General features: G+C 38.0%; 1 protein-coding gene across 5 annotated transcripts in view; it reads left to right on the top strand.

Moving 5' to 3' along the window:
- The window catches only part of LOC121870412 (endophilin-B1-like), a gene marked incomplete at its 5' end in the record, with an annotated part of 148,037 nt that overhangs the window by 93,248 nt on the left and 30,796 nt on the right, over nt 1–23,993 (top strand). The window contains 1 exon segment of one of the 5 annotated variants that reach the window (XM_042372254.1): nt 8,916–10,555. Coding sequence (XP_042228188.1) covers nt 8,916–9,018 — 103 coding nt within the window. 5 annotated transcript variants of the gene reach the window in all.

Here is a 23,993-nt window from a genome sequence, read left to right as displayed (position 1 = left end):
ATGTATTAGGAGAGCTAAAAGAATGATGCCGTCGGAACTTTGGGTATCTAAAGAGTAGCTACATTATAACGAAACAATGTTGTGCGAAGACTACTGGTAGGTGTCTTTGTCAATTTATTCACCTAAGTGTCCCATTACCAATGACTGAATATAAGTGATATCTCTATTAGCCGAAGCAATTGGTGCAGAGCACTTCCGGGAATGAGAGATTTCTTGGTAACAAGATGACTCTCTCAAAGCCGGAAAAAATCCCTCATCCCCAGAATTTTCTGGGTAACGGAAAAATTTTTGCGGAAGTTCCAGGATGATATATTGTTTCATCTCTCAAGGCCAGAAAAAAAATCTTTCATCCCTGGATTTTCTGGGTAACGGAAAATTTTTCTCAGAAGGTCCAGAAATTCCATATTGCATCATCTCTCAAACCTGGAAAAATATTTTCCGGGTACTGGGAAGTTTTTCTTAGAATTTCTGGAAAATGCACCTGATTTTCATCTCTGGAAATTTTCCAGAAAATGTGTCCCCTGCAAAATCGTTCATAAAGCCGGAATTTTCCAGAAAATTCCGGCATTGGGAACAATTTTCCAAGAAAATTTCAATTCCGGCTTTCAGAAAGTTCTGGGTTTGGGGGATTCCGGCTTACAGAGATATTTGATGTAGGATATTTTAAACTAATGGAGGACATAATGACACAGGGAACACACTGCAGCAGGGAGTTTCATGGAGTGCTAATCCAGTGGGAAAAAGCGTTTTAATTAGCAAAGGTTCTGAAAAGTGGAATTTTAACAAAGAGCATGGTTCCTCCTAGATGCCTTCACAGGCCAATAGAGGGTGCACAATTATGCCATTATTAAGTGTTCAGACTGAAAACATCAGTAGAATATGAAAAGCAGTGAGATATCCCAGCAAATGTTCAGTGGTCTTTTTTCTGAACCGATTCAAGAAGGTCAAGTTCTCCAACACCACTCCCATCCCACTGATAACAGCAGTACTGTATACTTTCTGGGAATACAGTACACATAGGTGACTTAAATGGTCACCAACTGTTCATTGGTAAACTTTGGCCTTTCTCTGAACATGTCTACTGTACATGCCCTAGTGTATGAATACAGTATTCCATTGCTGACTGCAGGTTTACCGGTTGGAGTTTTGAGAACTATTGTACAGTATCCCTATTTTATATTTTGTACCTTGTCTTATGAACCATGTCATCCAGTATTAAGTACAGTTGTACCCCACTTAACGCGGTCAATAGAACCCAGAGGGTCCCGTGTTAAGTGAAATCCGCGTTAAGTGAACAACAGAACATATGGGATTAATTCCAATAGAAACCGGCCCGACCCCCAAACTCCACTTTTTGAAGACACATAACTATGTTGTAGTAAAAATAACATCTTAATTTTATGATGGTACATGCACACAATTAATACTTAAGAGAAATAGAGAAATACAGTCGCCAAGTTAATGTCCATTCAAATAATGGACTCAACTCCCTCCCCCTCTCACACTACACTGCCAGCTCTTCCCTCTCTGAGAAATTTTTGGGGGAAAACCACTAAATTTTAATAAATAATACCTCAAACTAAAGTTAGGATAATACAATTGACATTGCTGGATTCCTTGTAAGACCAGGAATATTTTGAATATAAATGTCATATATTTTGCACAAAAGATAACATAGTTACTCAGAGAAAACATTTTATCTAAAATTTGTATGTCTAATGCAAAATATATGATGTTTATATTCAAAATGATCACCAAATTATAAGAATTCCAGCAATGTAAATTATATTCTGGCCGGGTAATTTGTATGAATTTTATGAGCTAAAACAAATATCTTCAGTTAATAAAAAAAAAATATTCTTCAGGACACTATCTGTCAATCAAAGTACCCCACCTTGCCTCCCCCCCTCTTCCAACCGCGCGGTCAGTCCCAACCCTCCCCCCCACCCCCCACCAATCCTCCCTTCAAGAGATGTTGGGTGAAAAAAATAAATTTTAACATTTTGTATTAAATAATACCTCAGATTAAAGTTAGGATAATATAATTGACATTGCTGGATTCCTTGTAAGACCAGGAATATTTTGAATATAAATGTCATATATTTTGCACAAAAGAGAACATATCTACTCAGAGAAAACATTTTATCTAAAATTTGTATGTCTAATGCAAAATATATGATGTTTATATTCAAAATGATCATCAAATTATAAGAATTCCAGCAATGTAAATTATATTCTGACCGGGTAATTTGTATGAATTTTATGAGCTAAAACAAATATCTTCAGTTAATAAAAAAAAAAAATATTCTTCACAGGGTAACAGATGGTCGGTCGGTCCCTCCCTCCCCCCCACCCCCCACCAACCGTCCCAAGGAGATGTGTGGGATAACCAGAATATTTAACTTTTTAGTAATAAATAATACCTCAAACTAAAGTTAGGATAATATAATTGACATTGCTGGATTCCTTGTAAGACCAGGAATATTTTGAATATAAATGTCATATATTTTGCACAAAAGATAACATATTTACTCAGAGAAAACATTTTATCTAAAATTTGTATGTCTAATGCAAAATATATGATGTTTATATTCAAAATGATCACCAAATTATAAGAATTCCAGCAATGTAAATTATATTCTGGCCGGGTAATTTGTATGAATTTTATGAGCTAAAACAGGCAGTCAGGCAGGGTGGCGGGTGGGGCAAATCTAAAAATAGCGTCTAGAGCCGGACACTCACCGCGTATATGTGGAAAAAATCCGTGTTAAGTGAAAGTTCAGCTCTGGCGAGGCACCGCGTATATGAAAAAACGCGTTAAGTGAAACCGCGTTAGGCGGGGTAATACTGTACTGTACTGTACTCCATGGGTTTTCACAGCCACTAGTGGAAGATCTCTTGCCCAGCATAGAGAAAATGTTTGCTAGACCAGGCCTATCTTGTTCAGTATATACTGTAATGTATCTGTTCCTCAAATTACAATATATTATCATCTACCTAGCCCTGGTCCTCTTCCTTCTCAAAATTATTTGAATCAATTTGCCTTCTACTGTGTTGTCATCATTTAACAATCTAAGGTAGGGGCTGGGGCAGCTACTCTCCTCATGGCCCAGGTGTAGCTCACAGCATCACTGTCACTCAAAAGTTTTAATACTTTTAATGATAAAATACAAAGTAGGTTCTAAAGAATATATAAACACTATTTTTATACAAAATTTATGGATGTTAATTCAGAGCCATCAAAGCTTTTTGTTACGTGTATTTTGGAAGCACATATAAAAGTATGAGAATAATTCAGTCAAGTAAAATAGAAAATAAATGAAAAATGGGAGAATTAAACACAAAGACATGTACTAGTACTACAGTTGGACCATCAAAAATCCGGCAATCGATAAACCGGAACCTTCAGTTTTCCGGCATGGATTTCGGAGCGCACTTTCAAATTTCCTGCCTTGGCGCACCATTGTTTTCTGGACGCTCCCAGTGACGGGTTAAGACTTTCGTAGGCCTTAGGCACCTCCAAGATATGGGGCCCCATTTGACAGCATATTCACTAATAACACAAGCTAGTACCTAATTATAAAATGTGATGTCGAAATAATAAGATTCAGTGATGTTTGCCATGAATTGAGTAAAAGAAAATGGGTTAGATCAGCTGTTCTTGTACAGTACAGAAATAGTTTTGTTTATAAGAAGCACAGCTAGCTGGTGGACACTAATAGGATTAAGTAATAAATAAATGGAAAAAAAGTACCTCAGTATCAATTTAATAATAACCTGTAGAAAAAGGGGAAGAAAAGTTCTCGTTTTATTTTTCGTAGGCCCCCAATATCTCTTAGGCTCACGCGCCGTTTTTGTTTTGATAGCGCTGTACTCCAGAATCAGCTGTTGGGTCTTGCTTGCACCTGCTAACAAGCATTCATGCTCATTCCTTCTGATTTTATCATTTAATTGCTGCTGTATAGCCCCATCATGGATTCAGCAAAGAAAAGCGGTGGCGTAAAACGTAAACATCGTGCGTTGTCGATCGCAGAGAACGTGGAAGTGCTTAAAAAACTTGATAGCGGCTTGTCTGTGCGAACCATTTGTGAGACATACAACATCGGCTCTTCAACAGTGTATGATATTAAAAAACAGAAAGAAAAACTGTTAAAGTTCTTTTCTGACAATAGATCAAAAAGGAAAATGTTTGTAAGGAAGTCAATGTCAGAGGGAAAAAGTGCGGAACTAGACCAAGTTCTCATAACCTGGTTTAAACTTCGTGTAAGTGAAGGTGTGGAAATTTCTGGTGATTTATTAATGGAACAAGCCAAAGTGTTTCATGAAGAGCTGGGATTGCAACACAAGTGTGACTATACAGAAGGTTGACTGCAACGTTTCAAGTCGCGACATGGCTTACAGTTTCGTGCAGTAAGTGGTGAAAAACGTTCAGCAGACAAGGATGCAGCTAGTGCCTATGTGGATGAATTTGCAAAGTTAGTTAGTGATGAACATTTAAGTCCTGAACAAGTGTACAATGCTGACGAGACTGCCTTATTTTGGAGATGTACGCCAAAAAGAACTCTGACAACTGAGGATGCAGAATCGCCATCAGGGTTTAAAGCTTCGAAGGATCGCGTCACGGTAATGTGCTGCTCTAATGCTGCGGGTACCCATAGATGTAAGTTGCTTGTTATCGGAAAAAGTTTACATCCGAGGGTCTTTAAGGGTATGACACGGTTTCCTGTCCATTACCGTGCCAACAAGAAGGAGTGGGTTACCACTGATATTACATTGGATTGGTTTCATAAATGTTTTGTTCCTGAGGCCAGGGCTCACTGTAACTCAGTTGGACTAGACCCTAAATGCAAGATACTTCTTATTTTAGACAATTGTTCGGCACATCCAAAAGCCGATCTTCTAGTGAAAGATAATGTTTTTGTTGCCTACCTCCCACCCAACTGCACATCACTAATTCAACCACAGGACAATGGTATCATACGTTCTATGAAGTGTAAGTATCGATCCCTGTTAATGAGGCGCCTAGTGAGTTCAGTTAATTCAGGCTCCCAGAAATTCATAAAAGAGTTCAACATTAAGGATGCAGTGTACTGTGTTGCCAATGCTTGGACGTCTATTAAAGCATCAACACTGAAAAATGGATGGCATAAATTGTGGCCAAGTTTAATGTTTACTTCTCATTCTAACGAAGACACAGAAAATGATTTTGCAGGGTTTAGGGTTTCCAAAGAAAAGCAACTTATACATGAACTTCTTGCTTATGTTAAAGATGTAACTAATCCTGATGCCAAGGAGCTTTCATCAAGGATAAATGAAGGTGTTTTAACAGAATGGTTGGATGTTGATGATAATGTGCCTACAGTTCATCATTACACTGATTCTGAAATTGTAGATATGGTTAAAAGTCCAGAGAGAAATGCCTGTACAGGTAGTGATGAAGATGAAAGCAGTGAAGAAAATGAGTAAGATGTGAGAGAGAGAATCTCTATTGACAGGTTAATTGCGTTGACAACTGAACTGCTGGCTGGACTAGAGCAACGAAGTTTTGTAAGTGAACAAGAAATCATGAATGTATTCTTGCTCCAAGATAAACTTATTAGAGAAAGACCCAAGTATATGAAGCAACAGACATTGCCCGATATATTCAAGAAAATAGCTAGGAAGCAGGAAGAAGCAACAGCGGTGTCCACACTTGATAATCCACTGCCATCAACTTCAAGACAAGTTGAAGCTGTTCCTGTTGCTGAGGATGTTGTCACTGTCAGTGATACAGATGATAATCCTGACAGCCCATCTGCTGTTTAGCCTGATAAACATTAAAATTTCATTTGATTTTCATTTAGTGTTTAATTTTCTATTTTTTAAAGGACTGTACAAGTAGTCATTTTCTGTTAAACTTATACAGCAAATATAACCATCAGTTTTCTGGCATTTTCGAAAATCCGGCACTCCTCAGGTCCCGAGGTTGCCGGATTTTTGATAGTCCACCTGTACATCCATTAGTGTTTGTGCTTTAGGATAACTGAGAAGTGTGGCTGCCAGACATAGAAAGCAGATAGGAATCTACTCTGAAAGGTCCAACTCATAAGTATATTTTCTCTGCCCTTACACGTATAATCTCCTGTGAAAAAACAAACAATTTTGGAAGTACCTGTACACTAGATCATTAGAATTCCAATATGCTAGGGACCAAGATGCTTTTGCAAGGACCCAGCCCTTGCCAATCCTGGGAGAATTCTAGAACATAACTCCTGCAGTTGGTTAGGGATTATTGTAGTGCAGTATTTACCTTTAAAGACATTGTGTCAGTAGTATGGAGGGAAAAAATCTTAAATAGGGTAGGTTTGGAATTGGTTACTGTTTCATTTAAAGACTTGAAGTGGGGTAATAATCACACATTATGATACACAGGACAGCATATATACATTGTATTTTGCGATTTAGTTGAGTTACTGTGCTTTCTTGCTATTGTAGTTGTATTCTCTTTGGTTATTTAAAACAGCAAAGACATGCATTTTCTTAGCTATACTTTTAAATTCTTTTGCATACAGTATACTGAATGTTTGTACTGTATTAATATACGTGTACCTCTTAAATGGAAATTATTCTTCATAAGTGTAGGTGTAAGTAAAAATTTATTTAAATTATTTTACTTGTATGTAGTTATCTAATTACTTTGAATTTAAAGAGGGCAGTACAAGGATTGTACACAAAGGAGTAGCTTCTTAAAATTGATGATCTAATTAGATGAACAGTTAGGAAAAATATGCCCATTAGATGTCAAAACAGGTAGGTGTGACCCCAAGGGGAAATTGATTAAGAGTTTAGAACATGTGGTGGGCATGAGTCGTCTTGAAAAACATGCAACACAGAGGTCTCCTAAGATGTATAGGTCCACCACCAATTTTCCGGCACCTTTGGTTCCTGAGCCTAGCCGGACCATCGTTTTGCCGAATTAACAGATGTCATATATAATAATGAAGCAATACACTCTGACCCACTAGCTATACACCTCCCAGTATCTTAAAAGCACCATTGCAATTTCATGACGCTTCTTAAACCTTTAAAGCCATCCTTCACTATAGTCACAGTTTTGTTCTAATTTAAGTTCTTCATGGAGCACCTTTGCCTGTTCTATGATCATGCGACCTGACAATTCCACTCCTTCAATGCGACATTGTCGAACCCATTCCGTCATCACTCTATCATGTTCAGTACAGCACTCCTACCGTCTTTCATTGTTTCTAATGCATATTTGCTTCTTGGAATCACTTTCTGCATCGAATCTCTTTTTTTTCTCTTTGCTTCTTTATATCATACACAGTTGACGAACCAATACCATACTGATCACACAGCTGTCCCACCGAAACACCATGGTCAAGTTTTCTCAAGAATTCCACCTTATCTTGTATCAATATGGACTGGTGTTTACGCTTTACACCACCACTAACACTTGTACAGTATTTGCCTTTGAAGCCCTAGCTGGGGTTAAATATGTGCAAAATAAGCTAAGAATCACACAAAATCAAGGGGCTACCACCAGCAACTGCAGAGCAAACAAACAAACAAAGTGAGCGCGGCTAACATGTAACACCATCTGTGGCAGCCCAGTAAACTAATCTGGAGGTCACGAGAATTTCAAGTGCCCTTTCTTAATTTTGTCCGGATTAAAAGAGGTGCTAGACCATCCGTTCCCGGAAAATCGGTGGTGGACCTGTACTTGATTTGTCTGAGTTTTTTTTTTTTTTTTTTTTTTTAATATATATAAATAATGTACAGTATTGAGTGGTGTGCTGAATACATTGTCAGTGAGAGGACTTGGTGTAATTGTTTCTATGCCTGTAATGTAGCAGGTAGTTGTATTTACAAGATGGTTAGACACAAAGATTGTGTGTGATTTAAAAGCATAACAGAATCTGAGAGGTTGAAGAAACGAAGTTGGAAGTGAAAGCTGAGAGAGGCGTATACAAGATGAAATTGAAGTGTTGTTGAAGCATCCAAGTCTTGCCTTTGTAAAAGCAGATTCAAGGGCAGATGGAAGTGTAAAGATAGAGTGGAGAGAGAGGAACAGTTTGGTGAAATGAAAGAGGATGAAGAGGACCAACTTGGTGGTGGAATGAAGTATTGAATGAAGAGGAGGATAATGAGACACTGAATTGATAGTTGAACAAGGGGAATGGATACTAATGAGTAACCTCAAGATATATTTAAAAAAAATTGTAGATACTGTGTGTGTAAATGAGTCATAATGTAAGGTAAGCAGTTGTAGGAGAATCTGTAGTGCAAATATTTGCAGCACTCCACAGTAGTACCAAAGTGTTTTAATTCATAACATGAGGATATACTGTAGATTTAGTTCTGTTATGTACAGTAGTTTTCTTACTCATTGATTCTGTTTTGTTGTCAGATTTTTGGGGGAATGTTATATGATTTGATGTTCTTCAAGGCATATTGTTCCTCTTCTGAATTGTGTTGATGAAAAGGGACATCAGTAAGATCTTTTGACACTACATTAGAGAGACCTTATGAACTGTAAAAGTGAAATACTGGAGATGTATTAAAGGATCTACAGATAACACAATAAAGAGGTACTGTACTTTATGATCTAAAGACTTATAAAGAGGAGATTCTTGTGAGATCTGAAGGCAGTAAGGTGGAGAGTTATCATTCTCTTGGGTTTTTTCTTTTCTTTGTTTGTAAGCAGACAATTTTAGGATAGGAATATCTTTTGGTAAGAAGAATTGTGAAATGTTTATGCATGCAGATGCTGGAATGAAACATGAAATTGCACAGACTAACACAATATCATTAACAGTGTTTGGCACGGAAATCAAGAGAGCAGGATAGCAAGAGAACACCAAACCCGCTCTGTGTGTTTTTTGTTTTCTGATAAACATTCCCTCTCTTCATTTCAGTGTCCCCTTCAACCCTTCAGCAGTTGGAGCCTTTGACAACAGTGTCCCCGTTTTCCAAATAAATGATGAAGAAATTGACTTGAAATCCCCAACCTCACCTTAACCTAGCATGCTTCAGTACTTAATTAATTCAACCCAGTAACCCTATCTTCAGTGTTAATATTGACCATATAAATGAGATCTCTATCTGTCCATATCATGTTTGCCTTTGCCTGGTATATGGAGAGTCCTCCCCAATCATTAAGTTTTTGACCACATCCACATACTCACATGTTGAAAGATGTAACAGAAATACAATACAGTACTTAAAACATATGCTTGGGAATTCTGCATTAAATTTACCCATCACCTAATTGAAACGGTCACATTTGGCTTGCACTAAATGTATGAATTTATAGTGAGTAAAAGGGAAATGTAGAAATAGTGCAGGATAATTGATATAATTGGTGCTAAGGAATTAAGAACTTTTGAAAGTTATTTGTCTATTTTGAGACTTGTGGAGAAAGGCCAATCACTTAATAACTCATGTGGTAGTGCCTCCAGAATATCCAGGCCAGCTAGAGTGCTGAACCTAGTATTAGGGACACATACTTACCGTACTTGTATATGATGTAAAGCATGTCTGTCACTGTTGTGCTCTTGTTCTTCTTGCTGCAGTCCTTGTTAACTCTCTCAGAATGCTGTCTTCTTTTATGCTGTTTCTGCTTAAAATGTTTAACTGTAAGTGCACTCTTCACATAAAGAATATCTGTGATAGTTTTGTTTACTATTGGTTAGATATATAAGCACAGAATAGTTAGGGCACATTGAAGAAAGTTAATCAAATTGTTATTACTACAGTACAGAGTATATGCAAAATAATGTCATCCAAGAATTATGCACTTGTTATCTTATCACATATATGGTGATAATGTGATGTGATATATACAGTATAAGTATTATGATTAACTTAAGTTTTGAATAAGAACTCACCATAAGATGACTGTACATTGTTATCATGTTATTGTTATGCACAGTTGTGTTCTCGTAATGTTTGACAGCAATTCAAAGTTACTTGTCAAAAGGCAGTGTTCTTATTGACAGTAATGGTTATTGGTTAATGTTCCGTCACCTGCACTTATACCAGGTACAGTGGCTGGCACGTTTTGTAAGATGTGGCAACTTTGAGGAATGCTTGTCTAGCTTCCTTAGTCTGGCTTCTATTGTGAAGTTCCTTAGGGCCATTGCAGGAATTTTATACTCTGTAAACAAACACAGAGTTGCCACACCAAACAAAATGCACCAGCCACTGTACCAGGTATAAGTTTAGGTGACTGTACATGATGAAGTTCGGTAGATTTTAATTAATTTTAATGGTCTTTAAGAAAGGTATTTAATGAAATATTTACTTGAAAGATATTGAATTTTTTCATATAATTTTATTATTTGAAGTTTACATGGCTTTGTCTTATGTGTTATTTATATACTGTACTTGAAAACAAGTTGCAGTAAGTTAAGGCCTCTTTAATTTTGTAGGAACATATAAAAATCTCATAGAAAACTCTGTGTAGATATATAACAGACTTTTAATCCTGTTTTAAACTAAAGTAGTGAAATATAACCTAGTTTAATTGCAGTATCAAAATATATTATAGATCATATGGCTATATTTCAATTACTATACCTTCATCCTCCAGAAATATGAATCATTAGTTGTTTTTTTTATGGCTGACTCGGCAAAGAAAATATTTAGGGTAATTCTTTAACCATGATCTTGTTTCTTCTAATTCCAATTTTAAGATTTTGTTTTTATTTTGTTTTTAATCAAATCACAAAAAATCCCAATAAAAATGAATGCCTATTCCATTATCATGTTAAGTCTAAATCTAACAGGATTTTCAAGTGTTCGTTGTTACTACTCTCAACCCATCGAGTTCTTCGAAGTCATGTGGTGTGAAGTTCTTGGATTTTGTCAACAAACTCCTGACAGTTGTATCAAGTTAAATACTAAATAAACACGCCAGGAGCAATATTAGGGCAGAGAAACCAGTGTAACATTAGCTATGGATATATTTAACCGAATCGCTATTTAGCACTTAACATCCATGTAATAATTAGAAACTGCCATACATCAGACGAGATTTGGAAATATAAATAATGAATCACACAAAAGGAGTGAATTGTAATTGTCCTACAACCTGACCACACAAGTCTCACCTGTACAGTATTCAAGAGTTGAAAGTATAGGTGTATATGTCATTTTGCCACTGGAGAAGTTATTAAAAATTATAGTTGATTTCCCAACCAACAACTCAAAAGTATGGTAAACAAATACCCTATATATTGAATAATGATACCTCGTAGGCAAAGTGTACACAAGTGAGAAAGTTGAAAGAAGTAAACTGAAGTACAGTATACTATAAAAATGTACTGTACAGTATAAGGAAAGGAAGTAATAAAGAAAGTAACCAGTAAATAGGAAACTAGTAGTCAGTGAAAGAAGACCTTGAAGTTTAATCAAATTGGGTAGAACATAGCATATAGTGCTGTGAACAGTACAACTTCAGTTGGTGGTGCTCTGTAAAGTTGAGCATCAGGGTGTGGGTTGCTGCATGTGGTAAAACATAAGATGGCGTTGGTGTATGGAAAAGAACAAGAGGTGTGTGTGTGTGTGTGTGCATGCCAGAAAGTGAAGTGATGTTTCTGTGTATGGGAGAACATCAGGAAAGAGAACAGTATTGCCGTGTGTGATGTGATATAATGTGAAAAGGTATTTTTCTGTGTCTGTCGTGATGGAAATTATTAAGTGGACACTTTCTATTTACCCTCATAGTACAAGTTTTCATGCCCACTCCATAACTTGAACCATTGAGGACAACATTTACACATACTTCAAATATATATTGTATACTGCACGTAGTATATTGATTATCTGCCAAGATTTGGACTGGATACAGGCCTCCCCCGCGTTACGGAAGGGTTCCGTTTCTGGAAAATTGACCGTATCGCGAAATTCCATAACGCGAAACCTATTTTCCCATTGACTTCCATTATAAAACTGGAGATTCGTTCCTACGGAATTTTTTTAGGCCCCGAAAACGTAATTCAAGCACTTATATGAATGAAAATAAACATTTATAAACACATACAATACAGTACATTAAATAATTCATGATATACATGTAATATGAAGAGAAATACAGTTGGAATAAATAAAAATATTGTGCTGTACTTACCACAAAAGATGTTGACTGCTACGTGAGGATTGGTGGTGCAAAGGAACTTATTGGGAGGGAGAGGGAGGGGCACTACTCTCTTCTGCCCTGCCCTGTAAATCATCATCTGCTTTCACCTTTTTTCTGACTAACTCATCCAAAGTTGTTTGACTTTTACGGCGCACCTTCTCCTTGTACAGCTCAGTGTAGGAACTGAGAGCATTGTTAACTGCTCTTGCAATCTTGATGTTCATTTCACGGTTGGGGTCGTTATCAGCAAAGATTTGCAGACCTTCCTCAATTAGTGCAAACGCTTTAGACATATCCTTTGTTGTCAACTGAAGTGGGGTGGGTGGAGATTCTATATGCTATTCTTGTCCTGCAGCTCGCTCTTGTTCCAGCATCATCAGATCTTCATTAGTCAAATCTTCTCTATGGGACTCTAGCAACTCAACCACATCATTTTCCACGACTTCTTCAAAGCCTACATTATTTGCAAGTGTCACAATGTCTTGTTGAACTTTCTGTAGACTTTCAGCTTGTGAAAAACCTTGAAATTCATGGACACACACTGGCCATATGTTTTTCAATGAACCATTCATAGCTGAGGTTTTCACTTCATCCCATGACTCGGCTATATTATCCACAGCATCCAAGATGTTGAACTTTTTCCAGAAGTCCCTAATTGTAGGTTTATCCTCCCCATCAATTGCTTTTATGAGCTGCAAAAAAGTTTTCTAAAGATAATATGCCTTAAAGTTAGCTATCACACCTTGATCCATTGGCTGGAGCAAGGAAGTTGTGTTCTTGGGGATGTACTCCACTCTCACATTATCAGAAAGATCATTTGAATTTACTGGGTGGCTTGGTGCATTGTCTAAGGAGCAATGCTTTATTAGGGATGTTACGCCTGGCATTATATCTTTCTACAGCAGGGCAAAAATAGTTAATGAACCAGTCTTGGAAAAGGGTCATAGTCATCCAAGCCTTCTTATTGGAACGCTAAATCACAGGTAGATTAGACTTGGCATAGGCCCTTGAGAGCCCTTGGATTTTCTGAGTGATACACAAGTCGGGGCTTTAATTTCATGTCACCTGAAGCATTTCCTCCCAGAAGAAGTGTTAAACGATCTTTGGATGCTTTAAAGCCTGGTGCTGAATTTTCTTCAGTGGAAATAAAAGTTCTAGCAGGCATGCGCTTCCAGAAAAGCCCAGTTTCATCTACATTGTACACTTGTTCTGGTGTGTAACCTCCTTCATCAATAATTTTCTTCAGCTCAGCAGGATATTTATTAGCTGAATCTGTATCAGCACTGGCAGCTTCACCGCTCATTTTTATGTTGTGTAAATTAAGGCGCTTCTTCAACCTTTCAAACCAGCCTTTACTAGCCAGAAAAGGTTTAACCTCAGAAGATGCACCTTCCTCTTCCTGCAAATCATTATACAAACTTATGGCTTTCTGTTGAATAACCATAGTGTTTAGTGGCACATTGCATTTAGTCTGATCTTCAATCTAGACACTCAGGAGTCGTTCCATATTCAGCATCACATCACTTCGATGAAAATACAAGGTTCAAGCAGTTAATGGAGTAGCAGCTTGAGCACTTAACCTAATTTTGTCCTTATTATCACGGATTGTTCCCACTGTTGAAGTAGCAAGACCTAATGTTTTTGCAATCTGGCTAAGTTTTTCTCCAGCATCAAACCTTCTTAAAACGTCAAGTTTAATATCCAATGTAATGCCTTTGCGGCTTCTTTTTGCACTACTGCGGTCACTTCCACTTGATGGCATCTTTCCAGTCATCTTGAATAATGGTAATGCACTGTACTGCACTTACTGTATGTTTGTAACAGTTAAATCAAACTGCTGGGGCTTGAAAAATGCACCCACACTGGATGTAAACAATGGACTGACTCCTCGTGGCGACGCTACGCTTGGCGGTAGCAAGCACCAAGCAATCCACACTTAACAAATTATCATTTTTAATGAAAAAATTGAATTTTATATAGTGATTTTTTTTTTAATTGTTAAAATTTACCCCAATTTCCGTAAGGGCGGATTTACGGGCCGTAACGCGAAATTAATGGTCGTACAGTAATTTACAAATTCCATAAGAGCGAAATTCTGTAACCCGGGCTTCCGTAACGCGGGGGATGCCTGTATATAACATTTTCTGAATTGGGGAAATAATAGACCAAGGATATACAAAATATTCAATAAAGTACATTATACATGGGAAGATGTACCAAGGGTTAGAGGATCTGGTCCTCAGATGAACCCAAAAAGAAATGTACTTTATACAAATTTTGTGTAACAAAAAACATGATTATATGCAGTTAATTAAATAAATCGTGAAATAATTGTTACAGTAATATAAAAGCTGTATATAGTGTATTTATAAAAAGCTACCAGTAATAAGATGCAGTATTGGTTGGTGTGTATAGTTAAACAAGCTTGCTATACCTGTGTTAGAGGTTGTGTGTGTGTGGTGGTGTGTGCACCTTGTTCATTCTTCTTGTTTTTTATATGTTAAACACTTTTGGCATATACTGTACAGTATATGGTAAATTTAAAGCAATTTATACTGTTTATACAGTAGTTTTTTGTTTCTACTGGTGGTGCACATCTGCACATTACCTTCATATGGGATCTTACAACAAAATGTATACCATATATTACAGCATATAAGATGCATTTTTCTCTGAAAAAAAAAATTACCCTGCATCCTATATGGGAAGTTGCTGTCTCCAGTTGGCTAAATTCTACCTTGCCCAACTCCAGAATTAAAAATGTTACACCCTGTATTGTTTACTTCAACACATTGTTACTTCTGTACTTTTTATTAATTAAAGAAGGAATTATTGTAAATATAAACGCTGGAATTATAACTACCGATGACGATAACCTGATACAATTAGCGTTTGTATGGCACCCAACTCTTCAGGGCTGAGCAGTAACCGATTCTGAACTCTTACAAGCATTACTATCTATTAATATCACACTTGTGACATTTATTATATTATTATTTTTTTTTTTTAGGAAATAACCTTTTTCTGTTGAAAGAAACTTGAAAATTATGCTCATGTGGGTGAATAACACCAACAGCCATCACTGTGCATTCATAGTGTCTCACTAGTACATAACGTCATTTATCGGCATGCAGCAAAGACCTGTACAGTATTCAGTTGCCATTTTGTGTTTTTGGAGTGCTCATTATGGACATCTTAAGTAACGATCATATCAATAACAGCTGAGTGAGTATTGAGACTTTGAATATGATTTTACCTTCATTTTAAGAAATCTGCAGCTCCAGGAGAAAAATACTGTCATAGTTTTGGTAATTTATGAGGACATGACTACCACCAGAAAATGTTTGGGAATTTTTTTTTTTTTTTTTTTTTTTTTTGGTATGTAGTTTAGAAGGAACACTATCTTTATATTTTCACTTTTAGTATTTTGTTTGTTTTTTTCCTATAACTGTGGTCATAAATCACCTGCATTGGGCAGCACATGAATGAAGAGGGAAATTGTGGGGTAAACATGATGAAAACTGATCATATGACGCTAAAATGATGTCTCTATGTGCTCTATATGTGAAGAAATTAATTATTTTCCATAAATATGCAAGCAAAAACTCTGCCATTGCTGGTGTGTGTTGTCGTCTGCTCTGTTTGTTTACAACCGACCCACTCGGTCCGAATGTGCTCACACATCCATAAAAAAAACATGAAATTATGCCATAGTGCTTCAACAAAGTTGCTTTCATTGGTAACAGATATTAAAATAAGTACTTTCTGTTTAATAAGGTGGGGGGTCCTGGGGGCAGAGCCCCCCTGCTAGGAAGTTAGGTAGGTTTCTTTGGTTGGTTAGGTCAGGTTCTATTAAATATCATCTCTTTTTTTAACCCCTAGTCTTCGGGTCACATCATATGATATGCATCTGTAGAGCTTCGGTTCACGTCATATGATGTTTCGATCTTTCGTGGGCCTATTTGAATAAAAGGGCGGCCCTGGCTAGATTATTTATCTTCCACCCACTCTCACACGAGACCCTCCCAGTCTCTTCTCTGTAGCTTCTCAGCATTTGTGATGCAGGAATATCATCCTGGGACTTAACTCACTTCACCTTGTGTTTCTACCCTCCACCCCCACGCATATGTCTTGTGTCGTGATCAATTACTGGAGTAATAATAATTCTTACTAGTGTAAATAGTACAGTAAGTCTGCGCTTAACGTTGCTTCGGTACTACGTCGCTAAACTTTAGAGACCAAAAATTCTTTTAACGTCCTGGTGATCCGATACTACGTCGTTTTGCGTTCACAGACTACGTTTTACGGTGCATCACCCTCCCTCGGCTCGGTGCAGTCTCAGTGACTCGCCACCCTCCCCCTCCCCTGCCATACTCCTCCCCTCCCGCCATCCGCCTCCTCTGCTTCACTACCCACCACACACTCGCTCTACCACCTCCGCCCATCGGTAAGTACCAATACAAACTTAGTAGTCTTATATGTATGCACTATTTTCTATTGAAATGGCAATGATTTTCTGTATATGTAATGTATTTCATGGGGCAAAGGGAGGCTCAGGAACGTAACTCCCCTATTTTATCTATTTCTTATGGGGAAAATTTTTCCGTTTAACGTTGTTTCGTATAACCGCGTTTTTAGGAACGTAACCCCGACGTTAAGCGAGGACTTACTGTAATAACAAAGTAAAACAACTGTCCTCTATGTCATACTGCCTACAAATTAGTGTTGTTTACCGCTAGATTTTCTGTGCTAACCTGGCCCAAACTAAATGTGTTCACAATTGGTAAGCAGAACTGTTATTATCTAATATAATGTTAAATATCTGAACTATCAATATGCAAATAATTTCAAGCATTAGCACTTCAGAGAGGATGTAAAATTTTAAGTATTTATCATAAAAGGTCGATATAAATACGGCGCTTATACACGCGCAGTCCAGGGGGAGGTAAAACACTCAGGGGAACCAATCAACTATGGTTTATGGGCCAGCTTAGCATGGAAAGGGTATAGCTACCTGTGGTAAGTACATGTATTTATTTCCTCTTCATATGATGCATGGCCAGTTTGTAAGACTTTACAGTGATATCTCTGTTAGCCGGAACAATTGGTGCAGAGCACTTCCGGGAATGAGAGATTTCCAGGTATCAAGACGACTCTCTCGAACCCGAAAAAAAAATCCCTCATCCCCTGAATTTTCCGGATAACGGAAAATTTTTCTCGAAATTTCTAGAAAGCGCTCCTGATTTTCTTTTCTGAAACCCGGAAAAAACTCCCCCATACCCGGAATTTTACGGAAAATGTGACCCTCAGAAAATCGTTCCAGAAGCCGGAATTTTCCAGAAAATTACGGCTTTGGGAACGATTTTCCGAAAAAAATTGCAATTCCGGCTATCGGGGAGTTCCAGGTTTGAAAGATTCCGGCTAACGGAGTTATTACTGTAATTGTTTTTATTTATTTATTTTTTAAATGTTCCCGAATATGCTTTCTTGGGAGGGGTGTATACTGGCCATAGACTGAAGTCCAGGGGTTAAAATACTTACTATAATAATAATAACATCTCTGGGAAAGATGAACAAAATTTAACAACAACTTCTAGTGGTAGCAGTTTCCTCAGACATTACCAAAGTTTTTTCCTAAATATTCCATGCATAAATATGAGTACATCTTATATTAGAATGTCATATATGCCATAAAATACTGTATTCCATACTGTGACATAAAAATTTAGAGGGAACCTAATTTGTGGTACAAACACGGGGTGTTGGTGATACACGCAGTAACACGTGTACAGGAGGTATCTCTCACCAATATGTCAAGGGTTTGAATCATGCTTGGCACAGACACATGTGAGAAGGGTGTTATCCAGTGTGACCCTCACTACCAAACATCACCCAGGTTTCTCAAAGTCTGGTTTTCTCATGTACTAACACTGGTTAAACCAACCGCATGAATGGCTAGTAGTACAGTCGGTCCTTAACATACGCGGGGGTTAGGTAACAGAGATACCCGTGAATGTTAAAAATCTGTGTACTTTTGTTGCCCCCTAAAAAACCCCTGGCCCCCCCCATGTCCTTATTTACCGTATATACCTGTGTGTAGTTCGAGTTTTTAAGACCAAATTATTTGGCAAAAAATTGGGGGGTCGACCTCTAAACGGGTAATAGTTTCATTAGGTTGAAAAATTTTTACCAGTAACTACTAGTAAACAATAGAAACGATGCACCAACGCACCACCAGCTGTGAGTGTCGGTACAGTTGCCAGGGCAGATCTCTTCCGTCATCATAGCAAGCCCAAAGTAGCCAAATGCATGGTATGGTATGCACAGGACGATGTAAAACATAAAGTATTCATTTTTTAAAGTTTATTTATAGATACTGTACATAAATTTTTGTTCAACACATTTGAAACATCAATCTTTGTTAATTAAATTTGAAACAAAAGAAAACTACGATACCGTATTTTCATTAAAATATTACATCACAAGTATATTTTACCTTCACTGTGACTGAATGAATATATTCTCAGAAATAAATATGGAAATGTAATATTTTGGCTGAAATGACGTACATATTACAGTGGAAAGTGGGATAAAATCATGACGAAAACAATGACTTTCGCTTTCTTTCGTTGTTCAAAAGATTTTACCGTAATCGCTTTTCGAATGGTTTTCAGTTAAAAAACTGTTGGACTGTACAGGCAGGGTTGTTATGCTTTAAATCAAATGATTTAAATCACATGATTTAAATCAATTTAAATCAGAGTAAAAAAATCATGATTTAAATCAAAATGATTTTTTTACTAATAACTGTTTTCTCATCACCTCATCCAAGCACCTCACTTTCAAAAGCTTCATCATTATCATCTCTAGTTAAAGATATATCAGATGCTCCTTCTCCCTCACCATTTAAGAGAGATAAGAGGGATAGTTCTATGGAACAAAGAAGCATAACTGGTTTTGTGATAAAAACTACTAAGTCTGAAAAAGTCACTTTGGATCAGCAAGTTGCTAATTATATATATGCAACAAATTCCCCCTTCCGAACAGTGGAGCACGAAGAGTTTATCAAGATGATTAAAATGCTAAGACCAGCATATGTTCCACCTAATAGACATCAAATTGGAGGTCTCTTTTGGATCAAGCCTATGATTCAGTGATTAAGAATTATTCAGAAGAACTTAGTGGGAAAACAGTTTGCATGGCCATGGATGGATGGAGTAATGTCCATAATGAGCCTATAGTATGTATAACTTTAACAGCGGACAACCGTATTTATCTTGTTGACTCTATAGACACAGAATCAAGACACAGCTGAATATCTGTTGAAATTAGCTGAATGTGCTTCATAAAAGTGTGAAGGCAAATTTGGATGCACAGTAAGAAGCTGTGCATCAGATAATGTTACTAATAGGCAAAAATGAGAAGTGAATTCGGACAAGATAAATCCATTATAACATATGGTTGCTCTGCACACCTGTTAAATTTGCTTTCACAAGACCTGCAAATCAAGAACATTAAGGAGCACATTACTGAAATCATTAAGTACTTCAGAAATCATCACATCCCAGGATCTTTGTATAGAAGAGCAGGAGGAACAATGCTAGTAATGCCATCAGACACACGATGGAACACAGTGACAGATTCTATTGAATCTTATTTAAAGAACTGGGAGACCCTTGTCAAAGTGTGCAAAGAAAATATTGAAGACATTGATAAGAAAATTGAAAGGAAAGTTAGTGATAAGGCATTAAAAAGTACTGCAGAAGACTATTTAGAGAGACTTAAGCTTATTGCTGTGGCATTGTACTGTGTCCAGAGAGAACATACCCTTTTAAGTGATGCTGTAGAAATCTGGGTAAAACTGAAAACTGATATTAAGGAGTATTTAACAGATAAGAAGGATATGGATAATTTTGATAAAAGAATCAAAATAGCATTGACACCTGCCCATTTTCTAGCTAATGTGATAGATCCAAGGTGTCAGGGCAGACATCTGACTCCTGAGCAGCGAGATATTGCAGAACAGTACGTGTGCGAGTCTCTTCCACATTTCCTTTCAACATTAATGTCCTTCCATGGAAGAAGTGCACCATTTAAAGAGGTCTATTTTGGTAAAGTTGTTGTAAAATCTCTCTCACCCCTTGCTTGGTGGCAGTATTTTGCCAATGATATGACAGAAAATGTAATGGATGTTCCTAGGCAATTATTTACAGCTGTTGCATCATCAGCAGGGGTTGAGAGAATTTTTTCCACATATGGATTTGTACACTCAAAGGTAAGAAATCGCCCAGGACAGGAAAAGGCATCTAAGCTTGTCACAGTACATGAGCATTTCAATGTTCAACTTAGCTAATTTAAATGTTTTGAACTATTTTTGTTGTTTACAGAATGAGAATATTGTGTTGACTTGAAGATATTACCGGTAATTCTTAATACACTATAATCCTACAAATGTAAGAAAATAAACTTGTTACCAGTATTATTTTTTTTACAAAATGAGAATATTATTCTGTTGACTTGAAGAAGTTAAGTTATTCATTTTTGTAACACTGTAATCCTATAAGAGCATTTATGTTAAATTTCATTACACTTATTACGTTTGGATTTGTGCACTCAAATGTAAGATATGTTATCAGTTTTCTTTTATTTTACAAAAAGAATATTATTGTGTTAATTTCCATTGGTACACCTACTGCATAAATATCTTAATGCCAATTTTCTGTTTATTATCCTGAATAAGCTTTGGTTGAAAAATACCATTTTTATGGTTTAAAAATACTATTTTGATGCAATTAGTAAAAAAAATAAAAAAAATCGATTTACAATAAAGAAAAATCCAATTTAAATCAAATAAATTGATTTTTTTTATTTTTTTTAAAAGTCATGAATTTTTCCAACCCTGACTGTATTACAATAATATTCTATCCTATCATTAGCCTCATAATCCCACAACTGAAAACCATTCGAAAAGCGATTACGGTAACATCTTTTGAACGAAAGAAAGCGAAAGTCATTGCTTTCGTCACAATATTATCCCACTTTCCACTGTAATACGTACGTCATTTCAGCAAAAATATTACATTTCCATATTCTCCAAAATAAATAGTAGTTTTGTTGAAACGTAATGTACAGTATTTAATATAAAAATGCAAAAAGAGCTATAAAAACAATTAATACTGTACACCCGTAATGTACTGGCTGGCATCTCCACTCGTCCCTGTCTCTGCTCCCACCTCCAGCGTCGCCACTCCTACCCACTCTATCCCTCCACCTCCACGTCGTCACTACTGCCGACAACAAACACAAATGTTTTGTGAATAAATGTACCTCCACTTCCTGTGTACAGTACTGAACTGTACTGTGCTGTGCATTTTTACAAACAATAAACATAGCAAGAAAAGCTATAAAAAAAGAGATAAACATTTCACTTTACTGTACCGTACCTATCCTCGGCGACAGGACGGGGGTCATCGTCACTCAATTCCATAACAGGTGGTGAAGTGGGGACGACGGTGGGTTCAGCTGCTTCCTCACTGCCGCCAGTGATTGATGGTGTTAAATCTCTCCTTCGGCAATCAAAGAACATGGTGATGGGGAGTTGTCGTCTCTTTCTTTTCATTTCTTCCATGATGTTTTTGTATGGAGCAAAAACGTCATCCATCCCTCGCATGAATTTCAGGGCACGCACCATGGAGGGGTCCATACTATAGGCCATGTTTTTCAGTGCCTCAATATTCCTGGTCATCTCCCCCAACTTTTCCAACGTTATTTCTTGTTGCTCTTCCTCTTCCTCATCCCCTTTCCCTTGCGCTTCTTCTTCCTCTTCCTTGCCTGAGTCTACTAACTTCTGTAGATCCTCCTCGGTCAGCTCAGTGTCGTGCTCTTCAATTAGCTCCCTAATCTCGTCCTCTGCCATGTCCTGGAAGCCTTCAGCAGCCACTTTCTTTGACAGTGCCAGGGTCTTTCTCACCGCCTCTGCGATGGCTTCGTCAGGAGAAAATCCAGTGAAATCTTTCACACATTCAGGCCACAGTGATTTCCAGCAGGCATTCACTGTCACAGGCTTCACATCCTTGAACGATTCAGCCACCACAGATACGCAGTTGGCAATGTTGAAGCTCTTCCAGTACTGAATCACATCCAGGTTTTGGTCATGGTCTAAGGCTGAGTGCAGTCTGGCCATCACACGTTTACTGTAGTTAGCCTTGAACGTCTTGATAACTCCCTGGTCCATTGGCTGGATAAGTGCAGTGGTGTTGGGTGGAAGGAACAACACCTGTACCTTTTCATGCAACACCTCCACTGACTGTGGATGACCAGGAGCATTGTCGAGGATTAGCAGGATCTTGAACTCAAATCCTTTCTGGTGCAGGTAGCGTTCAACCTCTGGCAGGAAACAATGGTGGAACCAGTTGAGAAACAGTTCGCTCGTTGTCCAGGCCTTCATATTGTGCATCCAGAAAACAGGCTGTATGCTCATGTCATGGCGTTGGAATGCACGCGGTTTCTTAGACTTGTATATGAAGCCTGGGCAAATGAGGTGACCCGCAGCATATATGAAGCCTGGGCGAATGAGGTGACCCGCAGCATTGCCACAAAATAGCACGGTGCACCTGTCCTTGGCTGCCTTGAATCCTGGTGCACGGCGTTCTTCTTGGGCGATGAAAGTGCGCTGTGGCATCTTTTTCCAGAACAAACCTGTTGGAAAAGAAAATAGTACACCCTGTACTATTATACCTATACGGTATCAAAATCTGTATAAAAATATAAAAATAATACAGCACACTGTATGGTAAATCACTACAGAATAAAAATATAAAAGTTACTGCATAAAAATCAGACACATTTATCCCATTTTCTCTTACAACACAATACAGTACGTACAGTACAACAGGTATTTGAGCATTTTTAAGGTTAAATGTACAGTAGTAATTTATTGTCTTACCTGTTTCGTCCATATTCCAAACTTTCTCTGGCTTGTATCCCTGCTCCTCGAGTATTGCTTTCAACTCTGCTGGGAAGCTTTCGCGGCCATGGTGTCTGCTGACGCACCCTCCCCAGTCATCTTCACAGTCTTCAGGCCGAATCGACACTTGAAATTGTCAAACCACCCCTTGCTGGCTTGGAAAGGTGTCGGAGGTGTCTCAGGTGTAGGGGTAGCAGCAGTGGTACTGGGTATGGGTTCCTCAGCTGCAGGCATGAAGCGTGTGTGTAGAGACTTAGCTTTCTCCCGGATAAGGATAGAGTCCACTACTACACCTTTCCGGTGCTGGTCCTCTATCCACAGAAATAAGGCATTCTCCATCTTCACTATTGCCTTCTCCCTCACTTGGCTGACATGCTTAGCACTGCGTGGAGCACTGGCACTTACAGCATCACAGATATATTTTTCCCTTTTCTTGATGGTACGTACCGTGCTTTCGTTCACGTTGTACAGCCGCCCCACAGCAGCGAACAACATTCCCTCCCTTAACTTATTCAATGACTCCACCTTCTCCTGCAGAGTCATCACTTTCTTCTGGCACTTAGGGGTGGCTCCAGCTGGTGTCTTTGATGCTCTTTTAGGGGCCATGGTAAATGTGGGTAGCAAGCGTAGCAACTACAATTCTGATGTTAACACAAGCGTGGTTACATCGAGACTGACTGAGTGACGGAGCGCGGAGTGGCAGGTGGGGTGATGACGCGCTATGCGTGTGTGTGTGTGTGAGGTTGCAGGAGCGGGCGGTGTCCCGTGTTCGGTGCCGCATGCGAGTTGAATGGCGCGCGATTTGAATGTACTTCAATTACTTCAGTGTACAGAATATTCCTCCGGCTGGGCAATCCACGTATTTGCAAATCTGTGTATGCTAAACCC

The sequence above is a fragment of the Homarus americanus genome, unplaced genomic scaffold (genome assembly GCF_018991925.1).
Source record: "Homarus americanus isolate GMGI-L3 unplaced genomic scaffold, GMGI_Hamer_2.0 scaffold40856, whole genome shotgun sequence".
NCBI classification, from domain to species: domain Eukaryota; kingdom Metazoa; phylum Arthropoda; class Malacostraca; order Decapoda; family Nephropidae; genus Homarus; species Homarus americanus.
Note: the sequence above shows the minus strand (reverse complement) of the source record. Positions and strands in the feature narration are given on the sequence as shown.